This window comes from Haliotis rufescens, unplaced genomic scaffold, assembly GCF_023055435.1.
Source record: "Haliotis rufescens isolate VD_foot unplaced genomic scaffold, xgHalRufe1.0.p SCAF_115, whole genome shotgun sequence".
Taxonomy (NCBI): domain Eukaryota; kingdom Metazoa; phylum Mollusca; class Gastropoda; order Lepetellida; family Haliotidae; genus Haliotis; species Haliotis rufescens.
Genome location: NW_025963797.1, coordinates 110,053 through 119,665, shown reverse-complemented (window position 1 = coordinate 119,665; position 9,613 = coordinate 110,053). Strand labels below are relative to the sequence as shown.

The window sequence follows — 9,613 nt, the reverse complement described above, 5'->3', positions numbered from 1 at the left end:
ATGTTAGAACTTTGCATTAACAATTGAGTGTGAATACGCGCCCGTACGCTACACTACTTATGACACATATACCGTCATCATCATCTACGTCTCTACACCTGCGGGGCGGTGGGGTAGCCTGGTGGTTAAGGCGTTCGCGCATCACGCCGAAGACCCGGGCTCGATTCCCGACATGGATACAATGTGTGAAGCCTATTTCTGGTGTCCCTCGCCGATATTGCTGGAATATTGTTAAAAGCGGCACAAAACCTCACTCACCCACTCACTCTCAATACAACTGCAGTACTGAAGGCATTAGGCATTACAAGGTGAAAGACAAGTACAATTCTATTGATGTTAGTTTTCCTTTCACAATGTTCGGAATATGTGAGAATACACACAACGTCATTGTTACAACATCACTCTGTTGTTATGGTTACCTACCTCTCAGTAAAGGCTCATCTTCAGGATTCTCAGGGTCAGTAACAGCTGGAAAAAAAAGAAACAAAGAAAATCAGATAACATGTGGTAATATTATTATGAAAATAATCTAAAAATAATGTGAAGATATAACGTAACCTATTTTGTGATTCAGTGGAATTAGAAAAAAAGGTTTCCAGATGATGCTGAGTCAGTGGTTATGCTCATTAATATAACATAAATTGACAATGGAAGAGAAAAACGCCCCTAGATTTTTTGTCAAAACAGATTCAATTTGGCGTAAAGGGCAAATAGATGTTGAAATTGTGTGAATGGGCCACTGAAAATCAGTGATGACACCAGATGTTCGCAAGAAAGGGTAAGCATATCCTGACCTACCGGTAGAACCCGCCATTCATATACATGGATTACAAACGTAAGTATGTATTTCCTGACGCAACATAGCAGTACCCCTGTCATGCGACATCAGCCTGCAAACAAACCAGACAATCAAGTGATCGATGAACCAGAAAATCTAGTGACACCACAGTACCATTACTGATCTTGTTGAAAATAAACAGTCTATTATTGTTAGGACCTTTCTTTTTGCGAGTCTGTGTTCATGATAGTTGAAACCATGCTTAATGCAACTATTACAACTGTTATGACTCACATATTTAGTAAGGATAAGAATGTATGGATGAACAACTTCTTTCTTACAATAAAGAGCGACCTCAAATCAAGAAAGGAATTATTTCAACCCAAGCAAGACGAGCTCACAACATCTGTTCTACGAAACAGCATCTAACCCCTGAACTAAGCCACCTCAAACAAGTATTTACACAGTATAACCTCTACCCTGAGAACTAGTACAACAGACGATACAGAACATCGACAAGCGATATCAGAAATATCCCCGTCAACAGTCTGTACCCTTTGTGATCAGCCTCCTCTACATTGGAACAGTTAGCCACAAAATCCAGAGACTCTTAACGGAACAGGCCAAAATTGATGTAGTTTTCAAGAAAAGTCATACCATTCAGAACACAATAAAAAAACACAGGGAAACCACCATCCAGCCACAAGCTAGAACATTAGGAGCAGTGTACCACATTCCGTGCAATTTTGGACAAGCTTACATAAGGAAAAATATCTAGGCCCCTCAAAACCCGAATTAAAGAACATCAAAGCTCAGTCTCCAAAGATGAGTCTAAGTCAAAGATAAAGTCAAAGACCTCACCACCAACTTCAAAGACTCCAACCGTCAATCAACCGTGACCAAAGCCATTACATTCCCCCGGCGTACCATCAACTCATCAAAGACCCCAACCAGTCATAGTCCGGTTGTTAATATTACTGGCTTCATTCTTTGTTTATGTCACTGACTTCACCGGTTATTGTCGCTACTACCCTTGTGTGTACATAACAGGCTTCTCCACTCCAGTATAACTACATCTCATATCTACTTTTCTGTATAAACATTGCCTCCTACCTGTATATATAATTGTCAACCATGCTGTGTTGTAAGCTAACTCATATAGACCTATATCCCTAACTTCAAACTTATGTAAAGTAATGGAATCAATGGCTAAAAATAGATAAGATAACATCATAAACCCAGATCAAAGCGGTTTCACTCCTGGCCGCTCAACCCTAGATAACCTCGCCCGACTAGAACAAGATATTAAGACAGGACAGCTAAATAAACAATATACCACAGGCATCTTCTTAGACTTCTCTAAAGCTTTCGACATGGTATGGCACGATGGGCTAATACAAAAAAACTTTAAAAAAAAGGATTCAAAGGTCAGATAATAAACTACATCAAGGACTTCCTAAACAATCGTAAAAAATAACCGTGGGCATAGACCAAACTCTATCGGACCAATGTCCCCTAGAAAATGGCACTCCACAGGGCAGTATCCTCAGCCCCACCCTCTTCAATATAATGATAAACGATCTATTCGAGGGCCTATCCCCTAAAGTAAACACATCATAATTCGCGGATGATGGCGCCCTCTGGATCCGCACTAAAAGCATGAAAATGGTCCAAAATTTACTCCAAAAATCTCTTCATAAAATACAACAATGGGCTGACAAATGTGGCTTCTCCCTTAACTCAGAAAAAAACAACAGGAATAGTATTCAAACATAAAAACATGAAACCCGCCTCCCCAATCCTCCCGCTAAACAATCAAACAATCAAATTTCAAAAACAAACCAAATTCTTAGGACTTATTTTCGATGAACATCTCACCTGGGAAGCTCACATCCAAAACCTAACAACTAAATGCAGTAAAGACCTAAACACCCTAAGATGCCTAACTGGCTCTAACTGGGGAGCCTCCAAAGATACCTTCCTCTCTCTCTACATATCACTAATTAAATCAAAACTAGACTACGGCTGTGCCATATACAACACCCTAAACAACTCTCTATCTAAAAAAACTTGACTCAATACAATATCAGGCTCTCAAACTAATTACATGCACCCAACATGGCACATCCTACACCTCACTTCAGGCCTTAACAGGAGAAATGCCACTAAGTCTATGCAGGGAACAGCTAAGCTTAAATTTCTGTGCCGCGTCCCAATCAAACCCTCTCATCCAAAACTTAATAAACCAAAACATCAGCCCCAAAAACCAAACTCTAGCTCGTAAACACCCCTTACTTACCCCAATATCCCATAGAATAACAAACTACCTAAATGAACACCAAATAAAAATCTTAAACAAAACTGCAAACAATCAAATATCTTCACCCCTAAACTTAAAATACCCAAAATACACAACACTAGCTAGCCAAATAAATAAACAAACCGACCTAAACATAGCTAAAACTACCACACTAGCATACATACACGAAAATTGGCCAAATTGGTGTCACATTTACACGGACGGAGACACAGGTTTCGGAGTCCATACCACACAACCAACTAAAACCACACAATCCATCCGACTTCCAAACAACCAATCAATATTCACGGCAGAACTAATGGGCATGGCCTCAGCCCTCCATAATCAAGAATCCAAAAACCACAAAAAAAATCCTAATACTTACCGACTCCCTAAGTGGACTGCAAGCCCTCCAAAACAAAACTACCAAAAACCGACCTAAATTAATAAATCAAATACTTAAAAGCTCCAACGACCTAACTAAGGCAGGCAAACAAATAACCTTCTTGTGGATACCCGCCCACGTAGGAATATACGGTAATGAAAACGCCGATAAAGCAGCTAAACTATCCCTCAAAATCCCAGAAATAAGCTTAACCTTACCCACCTCAAAATCAGAAATTAAAAGTGTAAACAAGCAAAAAATCACACAAAAATGGCATAACCTATATCTAAACTCAAATAGCCAAATCAAAAAAGGTGCTCAGCAAACCACTAACCAAACCAACAATTCTCCATCCATCCAAAAAAATCGACAGAGTAATCACTAAACTCCAAACAGAACCCATCAACCTAAATAACCACATAAAAAAAATATAAAAAACACACTACAGGTAACTGCCCACACTGCAAACAACTAGAAACCACACAACATGCACTCATCCACTGCACACACTTACCTAACACATCGGACCGCATTACAAACCACCCTCAATCTAAACAAGGCTCTCACTCTAGAAGCAATACTGAACCCACAAAATAAACTAGAAAACTTCAAGGCCTTAAGCGCATTCTTAATCAAAACGGAACTATTAAAACGCATCTAAAAACACAATAACCTACCAAATCAAAATCACATAAACAAACAAACATCCACCATACCCAGCTCCCTCAGTTCTCCTCCCCAACCCTATCGGCATATATTCCAAATCTCAAAATTCCCAAATTCTATATAAGCAACCCCTAAGGCCCCTTCTTGGCTTGCACAGACCACTTTCGCCCCTTTCGGAAACAAATTAAATGGCCTGGCCGGGCCCGTGTGCGAAATACGCATCAGTCTGAAAGCGCACGTTAAATCTCCAAAGTAAGTAAGTAAGTAAGTATTGTGTTGTATATCACTTGCTTGACCGTACCGTAACGTCGCTCTTAATTGTAATAATGAAGTTATCCATATATTATTATCGGTACATGGTACTTCTCTTCTAAATCCCTATCAAAGAAGACTCAAGTATTGACAGAAGCCTGACTACTGTTTTGGGTGAGTTGAAGTCACGTAATGACTGGTACAGTCAAAGTAGGGAGATGCATCGCCTTTGAATATTTGTTACTGATGTGTCAAATTAGGAAATGTCCAAATAATGAAACGTTGAAATATATCAATAGGCTCAAGTCAACGAGGATTATAGTCTTTTTGAATGAATAAAAGTGTTAATGTACACTCGTATTGATTCTGACATATATCTTTTGTTTTCTGTGTAATGTTCTTTGTCAATTTTTTTTCCAGAATAGACTGACCCTGAGGACGAGGGTTTTGCCCGGGGCTAAATGATGTTGATCTGTGCATAGTTCAGACTGGGACAGACAATCTAGTGACTGACAACATGAACATCGATCACCGCAAATGGGGAACTATGCTGATCACCGTTACGACAAGCATGGGTTGCTGAAGACCAATTATAACCCAGATCTTTACAGCAGTAAAAGTGTTAATATATTGATTTTGACATATATTTATGATTTATGTGTGATGGTCTTTGTCATTTTTTTTGTTCAAGAAGTGACTGACTCTGATGACGAGGGTTTTCCCCGGGACAAGATGATGCTGGTATGTACATAATTGAGATGGAGCAGACAATCCTGTGACTGACAACATGAGCATCGATCTCTGCGAATGTGGAATGACGGTATGCTGATCACCATTCGGACCAATTATATCCCGGAACTTTACACTGTAGTAGGTTACAATGAGGACTAAAGAGATACAACAAACATCAACCGACAACCTGGCCCTACTCTGTACATCAGCCACTCAAGGAGAAATGCATCTTGCTAACTATGATTATTGTTGTGTTGCATTAAATCAGCTTCCATCCATCATTGTGTGACAATGACACGTGCTAGATGTAAGTTTAGGCCTACTGTTGCCATCGTGAACAAAATCAACCAAGGACACACAACAACCCATAAGCCTATTATCCTTCTAAATTAGGCACACTAAAAGCAGGCCATTGTACGAGTACAACTTCTATTATATTTCTGAGTCAATTTCAAATAGTGATGATGCCTGGTGTTTGCGAAAGGTTTTGTGATCAGATTCCCAGATGGCGGGATGCGGTGTTGGGAATCAAAATGGGGGTGTTTCACAGGGTCAATTACCCAGTGGCAGTTACCATGTGTGAAGATATCTAACTATCTAATGTCGTTTGCTACATTACCTGTTGGCCTCCTGTTTGACTTTCTTCTGCAATTAATAAGAACCTATCATTAGTTCTGAGAGTAATTTGATAGACACAACCATGGACATCAAGTGGATAACAAGGCCGCTATACGTCCACTGATGTAAAGGTCACAAACAGTAAGTTTATTGTAAGGAATCACGACTGTCTCATCCACCTTGCCACAAACTCGAATTGTTTACCATCATGTGACATTGATGTTATTCAGACGTTTATTGTAAGAGATGTAAAGTTAAAACTATTATGGGAACAGCTCTTTAGGAAAAAAAAACAAAAACAGCAATTAGACAGCGCTGCCAAGATGCCATTAATGTCCACTTTACTAAGGAACAATTGTTACTACTGGTTCACTTGAAAAAAATAAAGGGAATTTAAGCTGTGTTTAATATATTGCTTATATTATTGGCGTTGTTCACTTTTTCACTTGAGGCATCGAGTGCGTGATAATTCAAAATGATAAACTGTTTTGCTAAATGTAGTAGAACTGAGTACGTTCATTAGAACCCCACCGTCACCATTCTCGACAGTAACAATAACATTTCATCATGACTCGTATTTTCACTGCAACAAAAACATAACTTGCATTTGTATATTTACACCCTAGTTTTAGTACTATCAAAGAGTCATCTTCTTTTAAACCATGTCGGCTTTGTGTAAGAGTACACAGAACGAATCTTAGAAATGCAAGTCACGTTTTCAAAAAGATTATATGAACTGCTGTTTTACTTACCTGTTGTATTGACGTTTTATGACGACGGTTACGACGATGATAACACTGATTGCCACAAGGGGGACTGTGATGATCACTGCGACGTGTGCCGTTGACAGTCCTGTTGTTTCATCTGTTTTGACCTTGACGTCTGTCGAAATAAACGTTGCCGATGTACATCCGTACAATTGAGTCATCTTATTAATATAGTTTCTGTGATAAATGAAGGTGCTGCTTGTAGTATGTTCTCAATCCTAAATTCCAATGTTCCAATTCCAGTTTTGTGATGTAATATTATTGTATAATTATGAAAATACTAATTGATGCATTTGTTCGTTTAAATAGGTAGATGATATGTACTAGCATTTGACAAATGGGTAACAATACCACCGTTACACTCTTGGTTTTTTGCATAATACAAGCTGATTTCGTATTGATGTACTGAAATGAGTACTCATTGAGAAATACCCCACATCCATTTGGGATCAAATGTGCGATAAGACCTTATATGGCTGAGTGAGACGTTATACAAAAACGAACAAATGAGATAATACATAATTCAGACTTTAGAGGCTACATGAAACCAAAAACATATTTGTAATACGATGGGTGCTATTGAATATATATATTATTTGTGCAGTTGTTTGCACTGAGGAACCATTGCATTAAAATCAGGATTTCTATAGTGCCATCAACCAACCTATATGTGGTGCCAATCAAACAAAATATTTAAGAATCGCAGATACACCTGATGAAGCCATGTTTTTGAAGTAACAATGTGAAACTGGTTAGCATACCACACCTTTAGTGATCTCACAGAAATCCCCTTTTTGGTTTCCACTGCATCCATTTGCGCAGTGTCCATTCACGTGATTGCAGACGTTGTCCAGGCAGTTCTTGCTGCAAAGTTGGTCACATTGAGCAGCATACCATCCAGTGATGCAGCCATCGGAGCACTCTCCTGTCTCCTTGTTACAGTGTGTGAGGTTCCTCTGTAGGTTAACCTGGCAGTTTTTGGAGCAGCGTTTGTCACAATTCTTCCCATGTTTGCCCCACTCGCATGCTGCGACTGCATGAATCAGAAATGCTGAAATGTGACAAAATAAAGATGAATGAAAGTAAGGAAGAAACCCAGAAGTTGTATTAAAGAAACGCACGTCACGTAGTGATACTGTGTAAACGTGCAAACATTGTGTAAATAGTTGATGTGTAAAACAATCATAGAGCTGTTTGCTCACATTCAGATAACCACTTCGTGCATTTGATTAATGTATTTTCTTATTGCATCCTTTAAACAAATCATGTATGCACATGTATTGTGCATGTTGATATAAATTTAAACGTGGCTTCATATATTAAAATGACTGTGACAAATAATACAAGGATGTGTTTTCATTTTATTGAATGTAGAACATTTACTGCAAATGTTTAATAACAGAATATCGACCATATTTATTGCCATGTCATTATATATAGTACAGGCTGATACAGTAATATTATTTACTGTTGAATGTTTTGTCATAGTTAGGCGATAATTCAAATGGATCTCATTAATAAATGGTCATGTGGTTTCTTGAACCTTACTGTTCGAAACGCGCGGTAACCGGGTGATTAAGTTGCTGCTCATGTAGTCAATGTGTCGTACTGAAGCATAATTTTGTGCAGAAAGAATGTACTCACTGAAATACAGAACTGTGCTCGGCCTCAGCATGGCTTAAAGGGTTCTCTACTTGTTCATATGAAGCCTGCTTGGAAGAGAAAAATCCTGTATGTATTCACCACTTATTCTATTGAACGGGTTAACACACCTGCAATGGTGTCAAAAACAGAAACTATTCATCAGATACACTGATAAGCTGTTTGTTGAACTCAACACTTTGAGGTGCTCGGAGAAGGATAGTGGCAGTACATAGTCAGAAAATACAGCAATACCAGCTAGATCTCTCCCTGTGTTCTCACAAGTGTTCTTCCATAAACTGACATGGTCCAGCTATGTTACCTGTATATGTATTCCCTCTCAATGTAACATGTGAAACCTCGCTCTGCTGTTCAGTTTAAAATATATTTCAAACGCATATATATGCACTCTATACACATATGTTTGTACATATGAATATTTCTTTTAATTCATTTCAACGTAAGATCGTTTATTATAATTTAGTGATAACCCAGGAGTGCTTTAATAACTTGTGGCGACTTCGTTCTTTAAAAATATGTTACAACCTGGAACAAATCGTGAGTAAAAAATATTGTTCATGAGTCGATTCGTCTTTTTATCTAGTATCATTGTGGATATGATTTCCTCAGTCAACCCTGCTACTGACCTCAGAAACCCGCATCACAAACACAACCCCGCATCTCTCCACCAACACCACCACACACACACACGCACACACTTATCCAATACTCTCCCACCCAACTCAGACTTCCAACGTCCCCGTGCCTCCCCAGCTCGGCCACGCACACAACACACAACACTTACCTACCCAGCTCAGTCGACACTGCTGACGTTCCCCACATATCCAGGTACATTGTGACAGAACAGTCAAATGCACCCCTGCATAGTGTATCAATACAGACAGCCAAGGCTTCCAGTGACGGTCTTATTTCCCGGGAAAACAGCACGGGTGTAGCCTACTCTGGGTTAGGGGATAGGGCTAGCTTCAGTCAGGGTAAAATATAGTTTACTGTCCGACATAATCTGTATCACTGCTCCAAGCTGTGCCTTTTTTCATTCGTCAATAGCTGACTACTTTCCACCCCTCTGGGCCATTATACCCATACCAAAGACACGCTATATATGTGTTGGGTGTCAACTTGAAGTGTATTTAATCCTATATAGTCAATCACGTGACATGACTCTCCGCCAGTTGCAGATTGATATCCTTGAGATAAATTGAGTGAGAATGTTTTTGGAATCGCGAACATCTGCACCAACGTGCACTGAATATGTATTGTGCTAACATAGACGGGCGACGTCCAACATGTGCTGACAGGACATTCATGAAGTCGAAGAGAAGGGCTCAGTGACACATTACAACATTCATACTACTGTGTTCGTGTACTATGCAAGTACTTGTGATCAACATGGCTTCTCATGGTGACGTTTCCAAATGTAAGCCATAGGACACACCATTTCGTGTCAGTTGTTA

At 39.3% G+C, this 9,613-nt stretch overlaps 1 protein-coding gene across 1 annotated transcript; it reads right to left on the bottom strand.

Annotated features, from left to right (window-relative positions):
• Nucleotides 1-268: 268 nt before the first annotated feature.
• Nucleotides 269-8,206, bottom strand: LOC125378180 (protein draper-like). Its single transcript, XM_048393148.1, has 6 exons — nt 8,142-8,206; nt 7,264-7,548; nt 6,483-6,612; nt 5,732-5,757; nt 424-468; nt 269-285 (listed from the first exon to the last, which is right to left on the bottom strand). The coding sequence occupies exons 1-6, from the start codon at nt 8,170-8,172 to the stop codon at nt 269-271; spliced, it is 534 nt and encodes a 177-aa protein (XP_048249105.1). The 5' UTR covers nt 8,173-8,206.
• Between the last annotated feature and the right edge of the window lie 1,407 nt (nt 8,207-9,613).